Below are 23146 nucleotides of genomic sequence, written 5' to 3' on the forward strand. Positions count from 1 at the left end.
GTGTAGATATATGTCCTCTGATATGGACGCACTCAAAATTCTCACCTTCTCTTTTTCCCAGTGTCGACGCTCTTTTGTCCCGAAAAGACGTAAAGCAAGCCTCAAGGTGTCCTCCTCGCACTTGAAACTTCTTTGTTTGACCGTCTTTTCATATAAGAATCCCCTTCTCCATCTCCACACACACTCTTGGAAACGGCACCTCTGTTCAAATGACCACTGCTCTGGCCAGACCCAGGAGAAAGGGCGCTGGCAACAAAAATTACTCAGATGCGTACCCAGAGCAGCTACTAGAAGCGTTGGATCCCCCTGCTGGATCGGCAGCGACGAAGAATTCCAATTCGGCAAGAGGTAAGAAACCTTTAGCACGAGGCTCGGCTACCACTCCCACACCAATATCAACGGGGAGACTCCCTTTCAATTGGCAACCTCCCGCCGGACCAGGCGATTATTTCTCCCAGAAACTTAACCTAGAAGGCGCCTACATAAACACGAGGCTCCAGACCTTGTATTGTCCTGAGCATCCGTACTACGACAGCAAGGGTGGAGACAAGGCGACTGGACATGTGCAGCTGCTTCTATCGCTGCACCCATCGTTGGCAGGTACTGCAAGAGCGGCCTCAAGACGACGAGCCACCAAGGAGCCCTATTTTTGCTTGAAGAAGGGCGACTACATCTACATGGTGAGTGAGCCTCCAGGCGAGCCTTACTACATTGGCAGGGTGATGGGATTCACGAGGAAGAGCAAGCAAGATCTCAGCGAGGAGGAGCCAGAGCTCGTAGACGCCTCGCTCTATGTTTTCCAGATTCAATGGTTCTACAGACCCAGAGATATTTCTAAACACACGTCGGACTCTCGTTTATTGTATGCTTCGATGCACAGCGATACGTGTCCGTTGCAGAGCTTTCGTGGCCTCGTGACAGTCAAACACAAGGCGGAGATCGATCTCCCGCCTGGTTCCTCCAAGGAAAACACGCCAATGTCGGCGCTAGAGGCTTACTGCTCGATCCCCAACTGCTTCTACTTCGATAAGTTGTTCGACAGGTATATGATCAAGTTTTACGACATCATAAAGACTTCCACGCTTCTCCAGTACGTCAGCAACGCCGCCAACAACAGTCAACATTACATTTTGGCGCTCAATAAGCGGTTTGAGTTCATCTTCATGGAACCTTCCAGAAGCAAGCAATTCATCAACAACTTTGATTCGACACTGAGTTCTCACTGTGACATCTGCTCTGAGTGGTGTGCTACCAACGAATCAGTCACCTGTGCCGGGTGTGAAAAACACTTTCATATGCTATGCTTAGACCCCCCACTTCTAAAGAAACCAAGCAGAGGTTTCAGTTGGTCCTGTGCACTTTGCACCAAAAAGCACGAGCTTGAATACCAAAGCAAAAAGATGGTTATGCTTTCTCACGACAACAAATCTTCCAACGAGAAGGAAATTTCCGAAACGAGCGATACGATAGAGTCCACTCCTGAAGAAGCCCTCGAGGAAGAAGCCCCAAAAAGAAAAACTGAGAGGTCTCTTCCGAAGTATGAGCAGATGGCCAAGAACTTCTTGATTGCAGATGCAGCTCTCACCGTCGAGGATCGCAGACTCAAGGAGGAATGGAGTATGCGGTACTTGGGTGTCCACACTAGACTCGAAGACGCCGTCGACTTAGACGATAGATCACCTTATCCTAGAGCCTCCACAAGTTTGGGGCCGAAGTACCAGGCTTCTAACATTCCTGAGTACATCGACCACCCTATAGTGTACTACGACGACGACAAGGCCACCGAAAACGGCAAGAAAAAAGCCCCGGCTAAGAAGGGCAACAAGAGAAAGACTGTGGAAGAACAGACCAAGCCTCTACCGCTCCCAAAACAGTTTCAGGACGTTCCTCGGAAGGAGTTTCCCCAATGGCTTCAGCCTAGACCAAAAGGCTACATCGAGCGTGGTGTAGATGACGGCGAAGGTGAAACTTGCACCCTTTTATGGAAGAACCGGGAAGAGGACTTGGCAGACAATTTTGCAAAGTTTGATGACTATGTTCGTGCGTGTAACCCAATTGCCCAGAAACTCAACATGTATCCGACGTCTCCCAACTTTGTGGACGCAATTCTCAAGATTTACTACGACTGTGATGGGGACACCATTGCCTCCATGGAGCAAGTCTCTAAACTCACTCGGGCTTCATTAAAAGAGCCTACATTCACTGCGGAAGAGATCAGGCGTTTTGAGAATGGTGTTAAGAAGTACGGTAGTGAATTGTATCCCACCTACAAGCTTGTGAAGTCGCAGCCGTGCTCCATGGTTGTCAGATTCTATTACTTGTGGAAGAAGACTCCCAGAGGACGACAAATTTGGGGTAATTTTCCAGGACGCAAGAAGAAGCCTAACGCTGCAAGGGACGAGAAACCAGCGAAGGAGTTCGAATCCTTGGCTGATGATGAGGACGATTCTTCATACGAAAATGAGAAGATTGTTATTAAACATCGCAAGTTTCGATGCAAACACTGCAAAACGTACAAATCGGTGCAATGGTTTAAGATCACCGGATTTGACGAGAAGACAGTCTACGACGACAGTATTGAAGATGATGTTGATCCGGACGCAGTAAACGCTCTCTGTTTCCGTTGTGCCAAGCTCTGGAGACGTTATGCTGTATATTGGGAAGATCCTCAGGAGGTCGAGAGGAAAAACACCAAGGGTGTTGGAGGCTACAGAAGGAAAGTTGAGGCAGAGTTGGTCGCAGACGCTGAAAAGATTTTAGCGAGGGCTCAGCAAGAAGGTGGAGGTCTATCATATGATATAGTACCACCTAGACCTGGTGAAAGCTGCGTTCTCATCACTGACGGCTTTCGTCCGACAACTTTGGATGGAAATTTCAGTGGCCATTCTCGGCGCCTTTCGGGTCTCAACAGCCTGGCAGCAATTCCTACACCCCGAGCATCCACAATTAAAACTTCTACTGCTAAGGCGCCTACCTCAAGAAACAGGCTGGAATCAAATAATGTCAAGGCGCCTGCTACTGTTCAAAAACCTTCTCAGCAAATTAAAACAATAAGCTCTCCCGCAAAGTCACGACAGCGGGCCAATGGGACCCCAGTCAAGACTGATGATTCTTTGGAGACCAAGCGGAAACCTCTTCAATCGACGAACGGAAAGGCGAAAGCAGAACCGAAGGCAAAGCCAAAGAAAAAACCTTCGCCCGTGAAAGAAGAATCGAAAGACAATGTGGCTGGTGCCAAGGTCGAAAAGACACAAAATGGAACGACGAAGAAGCCCAGCAATGTAGGGAACACCAAAAAACGTGCCCTGCTTGAGGATCAGAGCAAGAACGCTGAAGGGTATGAAAAAGTACAGCCACCAAAGACTAAGCGACAAAAGCGTCAAACCCCATCTGAAACTTTGAACATTGTCAGTCCCATTCTTAATCCTGACTATATTGTTCCCGCAAACACCATCTCCAAAGTTGACAAAAAGATGTATCCCGCTCTCAACGAAAATGTTCTAAAAGAGATAATCACAAATTTCAAAACAAGACAATTAGTCGATCTCAAACTGCTCACACTGGCCTTTCAGGCACCTTCTCAGTCCGCCATAGAACTTCCATTTTCAGTGAATGATAGAAATTGCTGCATTTGCATGGAATACGACGATAAAGATGACTCTCTTCTTGAGATGCTCATCTGTTCCAATTGTGGTGTAAATGTCCATTCCACCTGCGCTGGTATAGCTATATCAGGTAAACAAAAGCCAGTAAAGCAATGGCTCTGTGATGCTTGCGTCAATGACCTTAGCCCGCAATACTCAACCACGTATTCTTGTTCTCTTTGTCTCGCCAACGAGATGAACTACGAATACTCTATTCTGGGCTCACCATCTGTCAAGCCAGACTATTTGACCCCTGTGCTAGATTCTGGGAAGTGGGTTCATTTGTTGTGTGCCTTGTTCTCACATAATCAAGTTTCGTTTAGAAATATTATACCGCCCTCTTTTATTTCAAAAGAGGTGATGAATTGTACGAGCACTAGGCACGTCGGCTGTGCAGTTGAGAGCGTTTCGAATGTTTTCGTTGAAAATTACACTTCCAGATGTGGAATTTGTAAATCCTACAGTGGTGCTATGATTACATGCGACGCTTGCCGTGGGGAAAAGTACCACATTACCTGCGCCCAAGATACCCCAAATTTCAAACTCGGCTTCAAGCTCGTGCCTCAAAAAATATCAAGAGCGAGCACAAACACATATATCGGAGAAGAGACCGGTAAGTTGGAGCCGGTCCTTCTTTGCCCCAGACATGACCAGAGAAACGCTCTCTACAACATGAGAGCTCTGGGGAAGAGAACACTCAATGGAGAGCTCAAACCATTGATGCAGCTTTTCATTGAAGACATTTGTCGTCTTGCAAATCACAGACTAACTGGACCGCAGCTTAAGGCACACAACTACATGAAGATGATTGAGAAATTCACGCAGACCGAGGAAGAATTGGCTGCAAAAGCGAGAGAAAGTGGTCTGCCTCAGAAGAATAGTAGTTGCAATAATCATGTCTGTGAAGTTTGCAAGCTTACAGCGTCACCGAAATGGTGGCCTTCACCTGAAAAACCAAACGCCTTCAGGTGCCATGGTTGCCATCACCTGAACGATATGGGGAGAATCGCAGAGGCCGATGCTGAAAGTGCCCAACTTGTCAACGAGCTCAACGAGCCAATAAGAGCGGAACATTTTGGTCTCAAAGAACCGCTGGATCACATATCAAAAGTTTACAAGCCTGTCGACGGGAAACCTAATGTGGAACGCTCCATGATTACACTAAGCGAGATATTATGGTAGATGATGGGAGATTATTTTTCGCAGCCATTGTGAAAATGGCACGTGCTTAGTAGCACGTGAGCACAAAACGCTCTTTTGAAAACGACCGTAACCCTCTGGATGGACAATTCGCTATATTCACATAGAGCCCGGTACAATATAATTCTATCCTCACTAATCACCACATCATGATTCAACTTGGCGACCGAGATATGCCGGAGATTCCCGGCACGAAGTTGGCTGGGGAGGAATTGCACGAGTTAAGGCTCATGCTTGCAGATCTTCTCAAACGAAGGAATACACTGTTCCCGGGTTCCCAGCCGGTATCTTTCGAAAGGCATCATCTTGAAGTATTAAAAAACAGAGATTACTTTGTCTGCGAGAAATCTGATGGATTACGATGTTTACTATTTCTTGTTCATGACCCTGCTCGTGGAGAAGGTGTCTTCCTAGTCACAAGAGAAAATGAGTTCTATCATATACCTGGCATACACTTTCCATCCCAAGTAAATGAAGAAAATGGCGAAACTTTTCATCATGGAACACTTCTAGATGGTGAGCTTGTTCTAGAAACAAAGAATGTTCTGGAGCCGTTCCTTCGATACTGTATCTTTGACGCTTTAGTCGTGAACGAGAAAGATGTGACCAACAGGCCACTACCTAAGCGCTTGGGCTACATCACAGAGCATGTCATGAAACCATTCGACAGCTTCAAAGCTCGGCATCCTGAAATTGTCAACAGTGCAGACTTTCCCTTCAAGGTGAGTTTCAAAATGATGAAGCTGTCGTATAGGGCCAATGTGGTCTTGGCGATGCAAGACCAACTATTCCACGAATCTGATGGTCTTATTTTCACTTGTGCAGAGACACCATATATTTTCGGCACGGATGCCACATTACTAAAATGGAAACCCGCTCATGAGAACACTATTGACTTCAAGATGAGCATGGTTTTCAAAAGTTTCCAGGACCCTGACATGGATCCTCGTGACCCGGACTCAACATATACAGACTACGACAGCAAGCCTGAACAGTTCAAGTTGAGTGTGTGGAAAGGTGGAAAAGAATATGAAGAATTCGCTGAGCTTGACATGCCAGAAGAAGATTGGGAGCAACTCAAGGAGCTCAATGAACCTTTACAAGGACGCATCATCGAATGTCGTAAAAATATCGACAATCCGCCATACTGGGAAATGCTCAGATTCCGTAATGACAAATCCAATGGTAACCATTACACCATTGTGGAAAAGATTCTCCATAGTATAGCGGATGGAGTCACAGAACAGGAGCTCAAGGCTGCTTGCCCATCAATAGAAAAAGCCTGGAAACAGAGGGAGTTCGAACGGGCGCAAAAGGCCAAGCAGGGCCAACATCATCCACCAGCACCAACATCACAGCATCATCAGCATCATAGCAGCGTGCATCACCAACACCAGACGGGTCCACAGCCAAATCTCAAGTCAATATCACCGCGAACGCTGCCTCAGCAACAGAAGCGTCGTCCGTCTGAGACTGAGAACTCTGTGCCACGAAAGGTTCAAAAGAATAACAATGTGACTAATTCCGACGAAGCGAAGATGCTACAAGACATGATGCCAGATTACGAGGAGGAAAGTGATCTGGAGTGAAGAAAAAGAGGAATTGGGTAAATGTATTAGTGTGTTATTATGTACAGTATAGAATGTTGATTCAGCTATCGTTCAAGCTGGATGTTGTTGCCAAATTTAGCATATAGGTCTTTCTTGTACAGCGCAAGGTGGTCTTCGATCACTTCGATTTGGTCTTTCAACTCGGAAATCTGTGTGTCCAACGTCTCGTTCTGCTTGTTTATAGCTTCAATAGCAGCCTCAGCTTTCAAAAACACAAAGGCGTCGCCGATTTTGTACTGGATCTTCTCATCCTCATCTAGAAGCTCGATTTCCATGGCCAAATCTTCAATGTACTCCTTCTCGGATTTGAGTTTCTCAAGGCGTTCTGTGAGCGCATCTTTTTTGTAAATAAGCGAGGAAAATTTATTAATTTTCTGCTGGTCCTCCCATAACACCTCCACGGAGTTTTGCTGGCCAGAAGGGAGAAGCTCCATGGTGTAGTATCGAGATAGTAGTATGAGGGAGCTTAAGTTAAGTACGTGATACGCTTTATATGCAAGTCGTAGTCTTGGGTACTTTTCAGCTCCTCCAATTTGCAAGCTTTCACAGACAATTCGAATAGGGGATGGGTTTCTCGTTTAGTTTCATTATTTGGCTTTCTGTGCTATATTTTTGTCCTTTTCGAGACCCATGGTAGAGATTTTCATGAGGCTGGGTTTTCAAAAAGGCACAGAATTTCAAGGGAATAGAATTTCGTGGGCAAAATATAAAGTTGATACAAGGCTTCACTGAATAATATGAAAAGCTGCAAAGTAAAAACGAGGCTTATTTTCTGTAATAGTTTGTGTGATTAAAAGTACCCCTCGAAATTCAACGCCAGTGGTGTATTATTTTGCAGCAATTATGCACAATGGGCATCAACGATAACCGATCAAAATTTAACTTGATATTTCCAAGCACATATTACCATGGAATTTCATAATAAGGGCCACGGGGAGTTTACTAATAACATTTTCAAAGGGAAAATATTTGGCAATGGGCCCTCCGTCAGCCACACTCCCAAACGAGTATTGTACTTGATCAACAAGTTTGTAAAGCTTGAAGCACTTACCTGGTTATTAGCTGTCATTATAAACCTGATAATCCGTGTGGCATATACGGGCAGAGACGTGCTATACTTCATAGAATCCTAGGAAAGGTTGAACAAGTGACGACTACATCTCATTCTAAAAAATTGTAACTTACCAGTTTCCTTGTCCAAGCCCTATCGGGCAGTTCAGGAGTCCACGCCTTTCCCTCTTATATGAATCTAAGGGTGCTCAACATCACGAAATTTAATTGCAAATAAATATATTTCCCTAAACAGTACAAGAAAATGGAATATACCCTGTTCGTAAGTTCACGTGAAATGAATGGCTCCAAAACATCTCCTTGATTTCAACTCTTCGTCGGCTCCATGGAAGCATCGTCAACAAAATCCAAAGTTTCATTACGTGGCGATCCATCTGAAGGCGACTCGTAAACCGAAATAGCCTTTTCTGTATCAATTGGTGGAGAATTCTCCATCTCGACTAGAGGAAATTTCTCTACCAGACTTGGAGGAGGTTGAAGGTAGAGCACTGATAATGAAAGTCCACTAACCAGCCTCATTATCTTATTCCCTAGATAGTTCTCATGAACATCTAGATAGACCTGAAAATGAAACTCGAAAATTCGTCGTTAAAAAATTTATTCGAAACTACCCCAAAAAGTTTATACAATATAAGAGCAGCGCCCACGATTATTAGTTATTTTCTCATTTTATAGGTTTCTTTAAGAGCGTACAAGTATCTACTTCATCAAATAAGTCAAACTTGCAAGCTAGCACCATTTCTAGAACCCACGCGGCCAGATAACGTTTTCAGAAAACAAGTTGGTTTTTTGGAACCATTATCATACTTTCGACGACTGGCACATTTCTAGCACGCAGTCGCTACATTCAAATTTCGGACTTTACACCACTCGTCCATTATATCACCAGGTTTTAAATTATTTATCAAATATTTCTCGATGTCGCCGACACTATATATGCCCCATATTTATCAATGCCAAAATGTTGAACTTCTCTTTTTCAGGGTCTCCTCATGCTGATTGTATGCCGCCGGTATTGCTGCGTTCTTCAGTTCTTGACACTTGGAACAACGTATGTGCGGTCAGTCATTTGACGAACCGGTGGAGGCACCAGTCACCAAAGGCTTTAAATGGCCCACATACAAAGTGCTTGTTTGTATGTCGAATTATCCATGCTAGTCAGTTGTGTGCAAGCAGTCTGTTGGATAAGGAATCTGCTACGCCGCTTGCTAGCAGCAGTGACCGCATGAAAATCAATTCATGTCGAGCTTTCCCCACGTGGATACTTTACCAGGCAGTTTCAACCCGGGCAAGTTTTGCAATTCGAACGAACAATTGATGGTCAATTGAGAGCCTATTTGGAACCAGAGATAATAAAGAAACGTTGTATCACAACATGTAGAGATAGGTGAACAATACTGTCTGAAGTGGCTGATATAGGGTTTCATTCGACTTTCTACAAATCCTCATGGAGATGCCTACTTCTTATGCTCTACAGGCCAATGGACTATGCGTTTGTTCATACGCAATACATTCGAGCCTGGCGTTGTATAATGCTACTAGATTAGACTTTCACCAAAATCAATAAACAATAGCGCTCTAACACATCTATGAGGCACTAGTCATGCTATATAAATCTTCAAAACCACGGAAGCTTAGTATTATTCTCCCAGATCATCGCTCCACTCTTCAATTTCTTGTCATCTTCCTCGTTGTTGTACATGACGGCACTTCTAGAGGAATTTTCTAAATGTAAGGCGGCGCCAAACTTCTTCTCGAGGTCAAGCTGGGCCTGCTCAGAGAGCTCAGACTCCCACACCACCAATGTCGTGAAATTCTTCAAGGGCTCCTCCTCGTGGGGCAGCTCCAAGTAGCCTTTGGCAAGCTCAAGGAGTTGCAATGCATATGTATCTCTATCAAAGTCTGGCGTGTTCACATGGATTTTGAGCACGGTGGCATGGTTGTGATACTTCTGCTCATCTTTGCAGTAGTCGAAGTCGTAAGTCCACACGATAAACCCAATGTGTTTTCCAGAAGATGGACAGTCCAAGCGCAAACCAAAGTACTTTGGCTCGACTTTTTGGAATTCGCTGGCAATGTGCTCGTACGAGTCGGTCCACACATTGACTTGAGCGTTTTTGTCGCCGAAAAGCCTCGTAGAAAGGAACTTTGCCCGCAAGTGGAACCAGTCCGCAAAATCTGCGGTAGGAACCACAGAGATTCTCTCAATGCCGTCATATTTAACCTTAGCGGTCATTTCTGAAGCAAAGTGGTCTCTGTAGAGTGCAAAAAGATATTCAAAGCCGTGGTATGGAACCAAGGAGGCACCTGCGGGAAGCTGGACGGGTTGCTTTGATCCTCGGAGCGGAATTTTGGCAATCGGTACGGCGAACGATTTGAAGCCGTGGTTGGCGTAGTACTCACCGATTTCAGAGTATAAGAATGTGAAGCCATCTGTGCCCAAGTAATCGGTCTGCTTCATCACCTCCATGAACTTCCTCACCATCATCGCAGCAAACCCGTTGCCTCGATATTCTGGGTATGTATAAACGGCACCGATACACCCGCTCAACACGGGGATCTTTACGACTTGGCCATTGTCGTTTTTGAAACGCCATGCCTGGCGAATTAGCACCTCCATTGAGCTCACCACGGTATCTGTGTCTTTCTTTTTCAATGCAAAAACACAGAGCCTATTGATGTCCAGCGAGGTGATCTTTGCCTTGGAAAGCAAGAACTCTCTTTCCACGTACTCTTCCTCGGGCAAGAGATTTTTCCATGCTTGAGCGTTTTTAGCTCTTGTTTCGTTGATAGAACGCAGATCAGTCAATCTGTCGAGATAAAACTCTTCTGAGTGAGGCATAATGGGGCGCTGTTTGCTGTCAACAAAGTAGTTGATAAATGAGTGACAGGTAATAGGTATAAATAAGAAATTGGATGATCACGATGTGGGAGGAGATAAACTCGAGGGTTATCGCATATCGTTTACTCTAACGGCAGGCTGTAGAGACTGATGACATCTAACGGGAAGAGGGCGCGAAGAGATCGTGGCCCAATGCGGTAGGAAGCGCACCTTGGTATGCGAGGGGCGGTTATCGACGGCTACCTGTCACCAAATTACATAGTGAGGGCCCATAACTCCCCACAGTCACTCGCGCTAGTCACTGGCGGAATCAGTTACGGCGATCGCATTCCTCAAGGCGAGAATGTGGTAGTTTGCAGGTGGAGAGTATATCAAAGGTATATAGTTTCAGAATAGGGGTCCCTCGGTATGTGCCGATTGGTCATTTGAGGTCCGTATGCAGCCGAAATGGCAGTGTACTTATCTATGGTCAGCGCAATTCTGTTAGCATAGTCGAATCTCTTCACTTGGATCAAGCATCAGCAGGTTACTGTCTTTAAGCTGCCGCGGGACTCATCAGCGGGAGTGAAACGCGATCCTGTCCATCTGGAAATATTTGCGCCCAAATAAAAATTAAACTCGTACAACGTGGGGAGCAGAATGGGGAGAAGTAGTCGCAGATCACCATTGACTTCCCGAGGTGGAATTGAAACTGCAACAGATATTACAATAAAAATCTCTTCGTCAAACTTTTTTGTTAATGCCTCGGAGTTACTCGTAGTCTTCGGCGAAAGCGTCTCTCATGCTGTTCACCTCATCATGAATGTTTCTTGTGTTGCTGTTGTACAATCTCAACACGATATCGTCATCATCCCACCCCTTGGCAATGTATTCGTCGATCTTGGTCAGCGCAGCGACCAACTTATTGTGGTAGGACTCGTATTCGTCGATCAACTCGTCAGTAAATTGTGGAATTTTGGAGTTCTGCAAAAGCGCCTCGCCTTCTTCCACCTGGAAAATGTTGATCACAAGACTTACTACAGAAAGCAACTTTTGCACTTCTGTCTTGTACTTCTTCGACAAGTCGTTGAGATTGACGGGATTCGTGCAAAGGCGCTTCAGAGAGGCACGCAAGTGATACCTGATAGGGTCGGCTTCAATTCGGTGGCAGAGATCGAAGATCCAGTGCAAGTCGTAGTTAGGGCCTTCGGGAAAGGGTATCAATTTTGAGTAGGGGGAGTCAGCGAGAATATCAAGCAGCTTTCTTACAAGGGAGTACTTGGAAGTGCCACTTGGGTATCGAGACCAGACCACATCAAGCAACTCGGCTGGGGGATCAGGAACAGAGAAAACTTGTCAATGAGCAGTTCGCTCATATCCAAGTTAGGCACTCTAAGCTTCCAGAGTATACCCTTGATGTTTGCCCAGTGAACAAACGACTTGAGCGCCACAATCACTTCTGGCAGCAGCAAAGCCTTTGCTCCGTAAAACTGCTCCACGTAGTCTCTCATGTACGGATCGTCGAGCTTGTTGCCAATATGGTGGTCCGTATGAAAAAAGCTCAACTTGGCACAGTACAAGAGTATGTACCCCCACTGCAAATGTTGATCTGTGACGCCCTTTGCAAACTCCAAAGCTTTCTTTCTCATTTCCATGTCATAATTGAATTTCAGCTGCTTGTATGGGATCACCGACGAGTGTTCTTCCTCATACCAGCCTCTGCGCTCAATCTCCCCTGCGACACCCACCACCGTCAAGCAAACGTCTTGAAAATCTGCGAATAGCCGAGTGTCTATACTCTCAAGAATCGAAAACGCCAGAATCGTCGCAAGCGACTCACTCAAGTCCTGGGGGTAAATCACCAAGTGCTTGTCTTCTTCCTGGACTCTCTGGAAAGCGTCGTTGACATATTTGAATTTTCTTCCCTTCTTGTTGATTGCTACCGTCAGCAAGCCTTCAGCACGTGAGATGATTGTGTCGGCCACGGCTATCAAAGCGTCTGCAGTGGACATGGCGATTTGGTTTAGTGATAGCGGTGAAAATCGGCTGCGTGTATACTGATACGAAATGTAAACAGTCGCGATAGTGTTGGAGACAATGTGGAGGGAAGACATGGAGAGGGCACTGATGGTGCATAGATATATTGAAAATTTCGAAATGGAAACTTGGCAATAAACCCAATTTAGTGGGAATGGTTTTCATCCTGTGTAGCCTTTGGTACATTTTGTCATTGGAGAGTACTATGAGGGTGGAGGTAATCTATGGGTTGAGGAAAGTTTTCGCAGCCACCCAGTAGACGGAATCCACTTACTATGCAAAGGTGACAGAGACTGATATTACTGGGCGTAGAATTGGACAGTTGAAGGGCAGTCGTTTTAGTTTTTATCTGAAACGAAATTCTGTGAATATTTTGAGTTTTCAAGAGATGAGTAACTTTGTGTTGTTTCCTAGGTAGACAAGGTCAATAGTACATCTGTGCTGCTTAAGTTGCTTAAATACATTTTGGCAGTAAGCAATGTCTATATAATCATAAAAGTTTGAGTAAGCATGTTCATCCGTTTCCTTCCTTCAAGAGGCAATACTTCATGGGATAGCCTTTGCTTATTCTGTTGAGCAACGACACCAAGCAGAGTGACACCTTCAGATTATATTCAACTGAAGTAAAATCTCTAATTAAGCATACAAGAGCCGTGTTATTAAGCCGTATCCGCCCATGGTGCTCCTCTAAAATGATAACCTACTTCCGGTTTAACACCTACGTTAGTCAGCAACAAGAGGGGCCAAGCTTACTAATCTATAACCAAATCTGCTTGACATGTTAGTAAAATCTGTTTTGGACGGGTTGCATGGCAGAGATAGGAGTCGCTTCAGCACCAACGCCTATACCAAATAAGCCTGGGTTACACAAAAATGTGAGCGACAGTATCGTATTTTCTATTGCTACGATGCCATCCATAGGAAACACAGAGCTTGCCGCTCTTTTCGCTTTTGTCGTTAGTGTCTTGTGGAGTTTAGAAAACAGGATTCTTTAAAAGTGCCCAGAAGTTACACAAAACAGTTGGTGACAGCTCCAAGTGACAGTTCTTCATGAGATGCTGAAAATTCCAACAGGTAAAAGTGTCTACGATTCTCTTAATAGTGTGTTATTTTATTATGGTGATTGTGTCACGGTTTTTTGGAGGCATCCGTTGAAGACAGGCTTGGCTGAAGAGACCGTAACTATAATACAGCTTTAGCTTCAATTCAAGGTTGGATGGGTTCATATGTGCGTCATTCTGATTTAGGCAATTACTGACCCTACAGGCATTTTAAGCTTTGGCCATAGCCGAAGTTTAAAGGTTGATCTGTTGATGATCTATTTGGATCGGAACACTGCTTGACAACAGAATGGCCAGAGTGATGTGGATTTACAATTGGATTATGTGAAGTGGATAGACTTCCGAGGGTTGTATCATGACTTTGTTGAACAGGCAATGGTAAAGTCTTGTAGGCCACCGAGAATGAAGACTAAAGGAAGACCCCAGTTGAAGCAATTTATGAAGGAAATATATTTCATGAAATCAGAGGCGATCTAGTATGTATTTCATGGAATCAGAGGCGATCTACTCATAACCTCAGTCTGGGAGCCACATATTGGTTTCTATTATTTACTGGCAGCCTTCATAATTTTCAGCAGCCTACAACGCAACTTCAATAGACCACTGGAACATTGAAAGCATTCAAGAACAAAGAAACAAACAAAGAGGCAAAAGATAGAAAAATAAAAGTGGACCTTCACAACAAAGGGAAAAGTCAAACCTTAATGTGTGCCTAGTGTCAGTCTTGGTCTCCAAAACTACTAAATCAAACATCCTCAACTGAAAACCACTTCCACATCCTACATGCCAACTTTTTCCCGACTCGTAAATTGCTTTTCCAGCCCACGGGCCGAGATAGTATTTCGTTAATTTTTTTTTTTTTTTTTCTTTCCTTATTTTTAGTCTCCCACTCGGGTGGTCCTACACCTCCTCCATGTTGCACCCATTCCACGCCGCAGCCAGCACACTGTCACCCCTATTCCGTCAAGTCTTGGCAGCCTTGCAAATCACCTACACTTTACTTTTGGAAAAAAGAGAAAATGGATGCAAACTTTGAATGTGGCATTGTCGTTGGAGGTTAACAAGGTGACCTTCCGGAGAACGTTTACCTAATGGGGTTAGTGATCCCCGGCACAGTGGTCCCCTGTACAGTACATGAATCGTCGTCGTAGCTTAGCGTCGACAGCCAAAAGTCGTCTTTGACATGATGTCTTTGTTCCATTGTCTGTGGGAGCTGCCATTTGCAAGTTCCGTTGTGTTTCTTTCTTTTTGCGTAGGCCTTTTTTTTTTTCTTTATTATTTTTTTTTTTTTTTTCTTTCTAAAAATTTCGCAGCCGATATGTCCACCTCCGGTATCTCCAGTGCATTGCAACTTCTCGCCCCATAAGATGGCGAGCTCACGTACTTTTCTGATATTTGCTGGGGGGATGTGCTTCGGTTGTCATATTATCTGGTTGGTTTTCATGACCCGCTTGTTTGCTTTCAACACCTCCTTTTTCACTCTTCTTTTGGCTCTTGCCTGTTCCTTTTCTCCTTTTTCTTCCCCGTGTATTCTCCGTATGCGGCCAGTGGCACCATTTACGACGACATAATGTTCTCAAACGCACGCCAAAAGAGATATACCGGCCCACCCTCGGAACTCGTCCCACACCACTTGGAGCACTTACGAGCTTATTATGTTCGATTATCTGCATCCAGAAATTGAAAACATCAAGGCGGATAGAGCACGAGATGCAGAATCTCGTTAGACATTTGCAGGTGTTGTAGGCACAAACTTTTAATGTCGTAGTGTGTGTGGTCACGTGACCTCACCGGGCCTTAACCCCCGGTGGGTGCCGTGCTGTCAAACGGAACCGGAAAGTCCATTCTTGTATTCCGACTTCCGAGCTAGAAGCGCCTTTACACAAAAAACGAAACAATCAACTACACTCAACGCTCTTTGCCCTATTATATTACCTGAACCTATATATTTCCCACCGTAATTGTACATCCTAAGCTTGAGTGATATGCTCAAGCATGCCGTTTGTAGAGAGTCAAGCATCTAGAGCTTGGCTTCGTCCTTAGTCGCCCGCGATTCGAGAGGCGCTCATCTATGTTACACCGTAGTTTCGTAAAGCTATGCAGCGATGATTGGCTTAGTCAAGCGAGATTCCGCCTTTTCACCTCGGCCAAGTTAGTTTCTTTCAGCCTGCTTCTTCTGGCGTAACAACTTGATCTTCCTTCTCCTAGCATTAATAAACCAGTTACTCAACTGCTGCTGATTGAGCCCTGTGGTCATCATCAACTGCGTCTTTTCAAACGAATTGGGGTATGGGTGGTTCAAGTGGTCGTTGAGCCACTTCAACAAAATATACGTAGTTTCCTTGGGCAAGTTGTTTCTCGTTCTGGCTCTTGTAGCCAAACTGCTTGTTTCTGGCGTCAGCGACTTTGACGAAGGCAGCCCTGGTGACGTGGGCAGCGCAACCAGCGGGCGGCGCTCGCTGCTCGTCAGGTCCCTGTGCAAAGACAAAGACCCAGAGACTTCGCTTTGGCTCCCGCTTCCTGACGCTGGAGCTGCCACGTATGGGGTATATGAAGCGTTGCCATAAGGCGAAGGATGGTAGTGTGGGGGCGAGTTGTACATGTACTGGTACAGGTAAACGGGCATCGCCGCGTATGCTGGGGGAGCAGGCCCCGTGACAAGGGGTCTCTGGATGGCGAACTGGGGCTGCTGCTGTGGTAAAGCGCCCACGTTCTTGTTGGTGAAGATATCTGAGATTGGAGGTAAAGTGACTCTGTTGTTCATCATGATACAGTTTGCGGGTTGTAGTTTTTCTTTAAAACGGAAATGAGTGAACGCACACAAACGTGGTAAGACTTTGGTCTGGGAGGAAGGAGGATGATCGATCGAGGCGGATCGCGCTTTATATATAGCGGGTGACAAGAAACTCGACCCACAGTTAAGACATGATTGCTTTGGCCAAATTTCTTGGGAGATCGTTATGCAGCATGCAGATCTGTCTGGAAACACCCGCAGAGCCTGCGCAGAGTGCAGAATAGGAGCCTGCGCACGTTATCCTAAGTTTGGCGAGCGCTTTGTTTTAGTAAGTATTTGGGGATGTGCCCCTGATTCGTCGGCATGAGCGAGCCGTAATCTAGCATTGACAGGTGCGCAGCCGTTCGCTAAACTACCTGCCAGTAGTCAAGAGCGGAGGCTGCCGAGGTTGCCACAGTGTTTTTTTTTTTTTAATGAAGGTTTCATGCTCGGATAGAGGCGCAGCTGCCGAAAGGTTCGTAAAAACAAGCCAAGCAAATGTCAAAGTGTCAAAGTGTCAAACTCGTGAGTGCCAAGAAAACGCTATGCACTCATGCAGAGAAATTTCTTGACCCTCGGAACTCGCATGATGCCAAGCGCCCAACTACACGGAACACGGAACAAGCAATTCTCGTTCCGTCGCAGGCCCGCCTGAACCATCTCTTCAAAAACCGCCATCTCACAATGTTGTTTTACCAGCACGGCTGAAGTTTATCCTAGCGAGCGCCACCAAGTGACGCCAGTCTGACATTTGACAGTGGTTGCTGCTTGTGTGCAAAACGGGAATGACCAAAGGGGAAAGCCCGCACCGCTTGGCTGCAGGCAGGTGTTCCCACTCCTCTCAAGTCTAAACTCTGACATATGCACCGCTAAAGTGCTGTCACAACTTCTGTTGACGGGGTAGCCTGACACGTGGTGCGTGGCACTAGCCTTCACTTGCTTTACTCCGTCTATCCACTCTGTCCACTCCGTCCACTCCGTCTATCCCGTTTCTCCCGTTACTGATCCCGATGTGTCATTATTTTATTCCGCCTCCGCCTGCCAAGCTCAGCACCACCACCAAAGCGTTGCGCATGCCTGGATCCTGCCCTCGGAAGTGTGATGTGTCAAAATCCTCCAGCCTGCATGCACGACCGCCCCCCGCAGAGAACGACAAACTTTTCAAGGGCACCCAGGCGCTTGTATGCACGCTCCCGAGCCGCCTTCAAGACTTCCGACATAATTCCATGTCAACTTCACTTACCGATTTAGCATCGCGCCCAGAGCCAAGAGTGCTGCTTCCACCTTCTTGACACCTGTCCTTGGCATCAATAACACCCTAGATAACGCCACGTAATGCCAAGTGTCACCTGAGAATGCCATGATATCATTAATCATTGTCACAATTTTTTGGATGACAATACAGTTTCATGACCTGGGAGAGTTCTTTCTTCGCCATCTCTTCAAGAATCGTTCTGTTAATTTCGCAACCTCAGGCAAGTGTTGAGACTTTTAGCACACTTGCGTGTTGAACGAGTGGTTGATGCCATTCGGATTCTGGTGGCGAACTTCCGAGCCGGAGCCAGAGCCAGACAAGCCGCAAGGCCCCAGGTTACTTTGAGAGGAAAGCTCATCCTGCAGAAATCCTGCCGGGCACGTCTCGGGAGCTCGGGCCGCGCAATCTCGGTTCCAACCTGTCAGTTGCAACCAACTAGTACAAACCGAACTTCGGCTGATGGAATAGATTATTCCAAACGCTGGTCAGTATTCCCTGCCAAGATATTCGCTTAAAGCTTCTCGTTCAACAACCGCTCAAACAGCACCTTGTCGTACTTGACGTACTTGGCCTTATTCTTGGTGAAATCGCCGCTTCCGTACTTATCATACAACTTGTTGTAGGCATTGATGATGAGCTTTTTGATCTCGCTTGAAAGGTAGTTCCGCAAATCCTTCTCTTGAATGTTGAATTTCTCGTAGTTCTTGAGCGCCTCTTCAAACAGCTCGTTGAAGTTCTTGAAAAGCTCCTTCACCTGCTCTCTTTCCTTGTTGCTGTTTTGTCCACCATGCTGAGCATTGGTGGTAGTAATCTGCGTCATGTCGCGGATGATGATGTACGAGGCGTAATTCCAGTCATCCAAGAAGAGTTTGAGGAACCTGTTTTTCAAGCGCTGAAGCCTTTCCTGGCCAACGACTCGGAGTTTCTTGTAGAGACCCTCCAGGCGGTTGACGATAGTTTCGATCATGACAATGTTCTTTACGAGCAAAAACCCTTGCGTCAGCTTTCGAAGGCCATTATCGCCAGACTGCTCCTTCAACCGGATTTCGATATTCACCATGAGCTCATCGATGAGGTCCAGAATATATGAAGAGATTAGGAACGCTTTTCTGTTGGTAGCATCACCTTCAGCTCCGGGGATCACAGAGGTGTAAACTGAAATAAATTGCAAAGGGGGCTTCACATCAAGCCAGCTGCCAAGCTTCATGTCCTCCATTAAAAGCGATACAGAGTCGTACTCGGCGATCCTTCGGATTCTCGATAACACTTCCACAACAACTTCAGGGATACTTTGGTCTGTACACTTCTCCAAAGCTAGCACTCTGCTCTCCACGTACCTGACCCACTCGCTTAGCAAGCCCTGGGCAATATTGAGAAGACGAGTGTACTCACTGAAAGCGACTTTACTCACCCCCAAGTTGCAATTCACAACCTTACCCAAATGGTCATCGAGGATAGCAAGATTGTCCAATACGTCCAAAATCACGAGATCCTGGCCTGTTACGCCGTTCAGCTCCAAAAAATTACAGTATAAGCCAAGGATCTTGGCAACTCGGTTGTCCAAATACTGAGCCACTGCATTTCTCGCAACCGGCGTGTCCAGCACCAGTAGCTCTGTGCTGACCTGGTAGAGAGCACTTGCAGCTTTGTTCAACTCATCCACATATTGGGCCACACCGTTGCTGCCTCTTTCATAAGGCATGTTGGCGGCACGTTTCTGAAATTGCATGCCTCCTCGAATGGAGCCATCTTTACAGTCAATTTTCTTGCAAGGGCCTTCTCCATCGCCTCATGAGCCATACGTAAATTACCTTTGTTGGAGAAAAATGCAAGCACGGCCACAATGTCGGCCTGTTTGGCAACTGCGCCTCCATCAAGGTCAATTGACAGCACTAGTTTCGTAAAATGACTAACGACATTGATCTCTGCCTTGTCCACTACATTGGCAAACGTTACCACCACATTGTCAAATTGGTGGATTTCTTTCTTCATTTCTCTGGACAAGTCGTACGACTCCAGCAAACACTGTAGATACTTGACTGTGCCCACGGTTTCTATGGGACTCGTGAGAAGCCTCTGGGATTCAGCAGCACGACCAGCATACAAAGAAACATCTTTTAAAAGCTGCAATCCCTCATCAACAGAGCGCTTCTTCGACGTAAGCGCATTGAACTCACTCAATACGGGCTTGATTGTTGTTGAGGCGGAGGACGTTTTTGTGGAGATGGTGTGAAGTCTCTTTGTGATATCGTTGAAAAGCTCCTTAGACCGCGAGAGATTTTGTGTGAGTACAGCCACGTCGGCTTCGTCAATGTCAACATTCATTGGGGGCGTTTTTGTGTTGTTAAAAGTGCAGTTGAAGGAGGTGGATTTGGTCAAGTGTTGATATGGGGGCGTGTGCAGGAAAAGTGAAATATGTAATTGACAAGAGCAGGCTCTACGAACCCTGAAAAATGAATGATGTATAGGTAGGGATTGAGACAATAAGGCTTGATAACAGTGCCTTGGAGATTTTTTTTTAAGTTGAGATGTGATTTGTTTATAGTTCGTGCAGTAAGTCAGTGAAACTTGCTTGAAAGCACACAACTATGGACTGGAATATGATCTTAGCAATATAATGGGTATTTTCAGGAGTGACTGAGTAAAGTTTGGATTGCAACTGGTGTATACGAGATCTGTTTGAATAGTATGGTTCTCTATCATCTATCCCTAGGGCATCTGCAGGAACGAATCTAGTCGAAGGCTAATCTATCTTCACCAACGAAGGCAACTAGTGAATTGGGAAGATTTCGATTCTCAAAACCATCGAATAATCCGCCCCCTTACTTTTAATTGCCTACTTTTCCCTTACATTCCTCGAGAGAATCTTTTGGAAATCAGTGTGCATATTTAGTGCCGCCTACATATTACTGCTTCATCTTGATTCAGTCATCTCATCAAGTTCGTGAATATCGTCATGTTAGAGCCAATTCCCGTATTTCGTGACTCTGCTGAGGATTTGAGAGACTTCTTCGTTGATTTGGAGAACTCTCTTATCAAAATCAGAAAGGAGAGAAGTACAAGGAAACAGTACAAGTTCCCGACCACTAATGGAGAAGCGGTGGTTGATTCATGGAAGTTCAACGAATTCGCCTATGGTACTGATATAGAGCTTCCCAGTCAAGCTAGAGGCTTGTTCACGCGAGATGGCAAGATCATTGCAAGAGGCTACGATAAATTCTTCAATGTGGGAGAGGTTGAAAAATCTAAGCTTGAACACCTCCAGAAACTAAAAGGGCCCTTTGCGCTAACCATGAAGGAAAATGGGTGCATTGTATTCCTCTCCGGTCTTGAAGACGGAACGCTTGTCGTTTGCTCAAAACATGTGACAGGAGAGCCAGTCATAGAGAGTGATGGTAAAGGCTCTAGGCACTACGAAAGGGCCAAGAAAACCGTCTATGAGCATCTAGAGAAAGCAGGGAAACTTGCCGAAGAATTGGCCACCTTCTTGTACAAACACAACATCACAGCAGTCGCTGAACTTTGCGACGATGATTTCGAAGAGCATATTATAGAGTATCCTAAAGAGTTGGCAGGGCTTTACTTACACGGTATCAACGCCAACACCATCCAGTTTCATTCTTACCCAATGAAGAATGTGTACGCTGTCGCAGACTACTTTGGGTTCAAGAGGGTGTACTATGAGCAGTATGACTCGTTTGACACCCTTTGGCTGTTTCTTGAAGAGAAGAGTAAGACGGGTATCTTTCAAGGAAGAGAGATCGAAGGATTTGTCATTCGAGCCAAAGATAAGGAAGACGATGACTTTTTCTTCAAGTATAAATTTGAAGAGCCCTATGCGTTATATCGTACATTTAGAGAGGTTACCAAGGACCTCATCACCAAGAGGAGGGCCAAGGTACAACTCATTCTTGAGCAAAGAAAACATGCCAGAATTGTCCAAGCGTATCTTGACTTCGTCGAAAAGTTATTTTCGGAGCAGCCTGAATTAGCAGAACAGTATCTCGAAGAGAAGGGTATTATCAAAGTTAGAAAAATGTTTCTCAAGGATATTGGTCTTGATCAGCAAGATGGTATGGGATTGGTTGCCTTGAACGAGAGCGAAAAGCTCACTAAACGATTCAATGAATTTTTTGAAGAAGTGAAATTCAGGTACATCTTATTTCCGATTGCCGTTGTTGGCTGTGGTAAGACCACCGTCTTCAGAACCCTTGCTAACTTATTTCCCAAATGGCAACACTTCCAAAACGACAATTACAGTGCTCCAAAAGAGTTTAGAAACTCGTGCGTGAAGTCTCTTGCCGACCTGCCACTATTACTCCTCGACAGAAACAACAGTCTGAGAAAAGAGAGACAAAGTTTAATAGATGACATCTTCCAGATGCGCTGTAATGTGCTCGTTCCTAATGTGGGTCTACGCTTCGTGGGAATCAATCTCACCGCATGCGATGACAAAGAGAAGTTTTCGAAGGTAATAAGAGAACGTATCGAGGCTCGTGGTGACAATCATCAATGCGTCAACGCCAAAACAGAGAGACAAAAGACGGAAAGAATCATCCTCTCTATGGAGGCGCGTCTTCAACCACCTACGCTTGTTGCTTCTGCACCAAAGAATAAGGTCGTCAAAGGCGAAGATCTTGAATCTCCAGATGACCTGTTTTACTCAATGATAAATTTCGACATCACCAAACTGTCATCTTTGGAAATCGCCAAGGAAATCTGGGCATATCTATCACAGCTTCAGCAGTTTAATGATGAGCGTGATCCTACAGAGGAGGAATGGCAAAGAGCATACCAAGAAGCCCTTGACTATAAGCCAACCTTCAAAAAAGTGGTTTCTTCCAAGAACTTAGGTGACAAGAGACCAGAGTATTATGGCGTTCGAATAGAAGACGTGAGCGGGTTGATTGATGGAGTGAGTACTAAACTTGGTGAGCAAAAGATGTGGCAGTCCATGAGAGCAAATGACAGAGTTCAAAGAGAGCTCCATGTAACCATTGGCCACAAGAACAGCATTTATGCGTTTCCTTCGCTAAAAGATAAGTGGAATGAGTTGGCCCGCAGATTCGCCATGCAAGTTGCAAAGAAAGAGTCTAAAGAGGACAAATTTGTTCCAGTCAAGTTCTTCTGCGACGTGCATGTGAAGAAGTTGGTAGTGTTCGACAACAAACTAGTGACTTTATCAGTTCAAATACCTCAGACATACAAGAAGGAGGGGGAGAACATCATCCTTCAAAACCCAGCTCTAGAGCCGCTAAACGAGCACCTTCATATCACTGTGGGCACCGTCTCTTCTTCGGTAAGTAATGCAGACCTGAACGTCTTGCTTCATGAGTTACTGAAAAAATACGGTGACGTCTTAGCGGACGGAGAGTATCCTCTTAAAGAGACAATCGCCAGAGTATATTCGTTTGACAGGCTTCTAGAGAAACAGCAGGTATTTATTTTTTTTTAGTTACACTTTCTGATCCCACGTTCACATGGCCTAGTGAAGTCAGAATATACAAAATGCATGGAGTAATTCTATTTTATGTGGATCAAGCAGTATAGCACATTAATTCTTCTCCACAATATTTACACTTTGCATGCAAATTGCGCACCTCAAGCCATAAGTGAAAAATAAACTTACACGAACAAAAGACTACATCTTAAGGCGATGTCGATACGTGTGCTT

The 23146-nt window shown here is 45.3% G+C and overlaps 8 protein-coding genes across 8 annotated transcripts; 3 read left to right on the forward strand and 5 right to left on the reverse strand. All coding sequences in view use genetic code 12, as the record gives it.

The window, feature by feature from the left end:
- Positions 1-209: 209 nt before the first annotated feature.
- CJI96_0004278 (DNA-binding E3 ubiquitin-protein ligase SNT2) lies at positions 210-4826 on the forward strand (the record flags this gene model as incomplete). The annotated part of the gene is made up of 1 exon (XM_029036531.2): positions 210-4826. One exon carries the CDS (start codon positions 210-212, stop codon positions 4824-4826), a length of 4617 nt encoding a protein of 1538 aa, XP_028888628.2.
- A 167-nt stretch (positions 4827-4993) lies between these two features.
- Positions 4994-6433, forward strand: CGT1 (mRNA guanylyltransferase; the record flags this gene model as incomplete). Its single annotated transcript, XM_029036532.2, has 1 exon — positions 4994-6433. One exon carries the CDS (start codon positions 4994-4996, stop codon positions 6431-6433), a length of 1440 nt encoding a protein of 479 aa, XP_028888629.1.
- A 65-nt stretch (positions 6434-6498) lies between these two features.
- Positions 6499-6888, reverse strand: CJI96_0004280 (tubulin-binding prefolding complex subunit GIM3; the record flags this gene model as incomplete). Its single annotated transcript, XM_029036533.1, has 1 exon — positions 6499-6888. One exon carries the CDS (start codon positions 6886-6888, stop codon positions 6499-6501), a length of 390 nt encoding a protein of 129 aa, XP_028888630.1.
- A 2255-nt stretch (positions 6889-9143) lies between these two features.
- CJI96_0004281 (uncharacterized protein) lies at positions 9144-10367 on the reverse strand (the record flags this gene model as incomplete). The annotated part of the gene is made up of 1 exon (XM_029036534.2): positions 9144-10367. The coding sequence occupies one exon, from the start codon at positions 10365-10367 to the stop codon at positions 9144-9146; it is 1224 nt and encodes a 407-aa protein (XP_028888631.2).
- A 750-nt stretch (positions 10368-11117) lies between these two features.
- On the reverse strand, positions 11118-12358 carry CJI96_0004282 (uncharacterized protein; the record flags this gene model as incomplete). The annotated part of the gene is made up of 2 exons (XM_054702184.1): positions 11118-11637; positions 11691-12358. 2 exons carry the CDS (start codon positions 12356-12358, stop codon positions 11118-11120), a joined length of 1188 nt encoding a protein of 395 aa, XP_054558159.1.
- Positions 12359-15596: 3238 nt separating this feature from the next.
- CUP9 (transcription factor CUP9) lies at positions 15597-16208 on the reverse strand (the record flags this gene model as incomplete). The annotated part of the gene is made up of 1 exon (XM_029036536.2): positions 15597-16208. The coding sequence occupies one exon, from the start codon at positions 16206-16208 to the stop codon at positions 15597-15599; it is 612 nt and encodes a 203-aa protein (XP_028888633.2).
- A 1775-nt stretch (positions 16209-17983) lies between these two features.
- On the reverse strand, positions 17984-19797 carry EXO70 (GTP-Rho binding exocyst subunit EXO70; the record flags this gene model as incomplete). The annotated part of the gene is made up of 2 exons (XM_054702185.1): positions 17984-19206; positions 19275-19797. 2 exons carry the CDS (start codon positions 19795-19797, stop codon positions 17984-17986), a joined length of 1746 nt encoding a protein of 581 aa, XP_054558160.1.
- A 631-nt stretch (positions 19798-20428) lies between these two features.
- Positions 20429-22927, forward strand: LIG1 (tRNA ligase; the record flags this gene model as incomplete). Its single annotated transcript, XM_029036538.2, has 1 exon — positions 20429-22927. The coding sequence occupies one exon, from the start codon at positions 20429-20431 to the stop codon at positions 22925-22927; it is 2499 nt and encodes an 832-aa protein (XP_028888635.2).
- Between the last annotated feature and the right edge of the window lie 219 nt (positions 22928-23146).

Source organism: Candidozyma auris, chromosome 5, assembly GCF_003013715.1.
Source record: "Candidozyma auris chromosome 5, complete sequence".
NCBI classification, from domain to species: domain Eukaryota; kingdom Fungi; phylum Ascomycota; class Pichiomycetes; order Serinales; family Metschnikowiaceae; genus Candidozyma; species Candidozyma auris.